The 581-nt window shown below is 39.4% G+C and overlaps 1 protein-coding gene across 1 annotated transcript in view; it reads left to right on the top strand.

Annotated features, from left to right (window-relative positions):
- The window catches only part of LOC111665370 (radixin-like), a 21,026-nt gene that overhangs the window by 15,271 nt on the left and 5,174 nt on the right, over positions 1-581 (top strand). The window contains exon 12 of the mRNA XM_023420358.2: positions 263-326. Coding sequence (XP_023276126.1) covers positions 263-326 — 64 coding nt within the window. The remainder of the gene's footprint in view (positions 1-262; positions 327-581) is intronic.

Raw genomic sequence — 581 nt, 5'->3', positions numbered from 1 at the left:
GTAATATAAATATAGATATCAATATCTTACACCAAATTATTATCAATAAAAAAAGGAACAAAGAAGTCTGAGTGTTCAACTTCCGCTCTGAGTTGAGTTAAAATCAGGACTCGGGGCCGTAGCAGTGATTTGAAGACTGTAGCATTGAGATTGGCTCGTCACTAATTTATTTGAGGGTACGTTAGTCCATTTTATTTAGATTGAAACTATATGTTTTTACAAAGAAGCAAAACGTACCGGTGTATTCCTCTCAACCGTAAAGTACCGCAGTCAGCGCGGCCGACCATATACGTGGTAATTCTTCCTCGATCTCCCAAAGCCGTCTGGTAACCTAGGGTGAATTCCAAATGGTAAATGCTACGGTTTATTATAAATGTAATGTGATGTAATGAAAAGAAATGAGTGATTAGTGCGTCTAGTGAGAATGCTACCTGTGGTATCGGATGTTCTCAGCTTCTGCGGGCACGGTTGCACAGTTTCCGCAGGGGCACCTGTCCAAAATATAGAGGAAAAATGGAAACGTTGACCAGAATATAAAGCTTATTAAATTCAAAAATTCACTCACAGACAGTGGAGCTAAG

The sequence above is a fragment of the Seriola lalandi genome, unplaced genomic scaffold, assembly GCF_002814215.2.
Source record: "Seriola lalandi dorsalis isolate HSWRI2012SDOR001 ecotype SW California unplaced genomic scaffold, Sedor1 jcf7180002054630, whole genome shotgun sequence".
Lineage (NCBI taxonomy): Eukaryota > Metazoa > Chordata > Actinopteri > Carangiformes > Carangidae > Seriola > Seriola lalandi.
The sequence above is the reverse complement of the archived record's forward strand: the minus strand, read 5'-3'. Positions and strand labels throughout refer to the sequence as shown.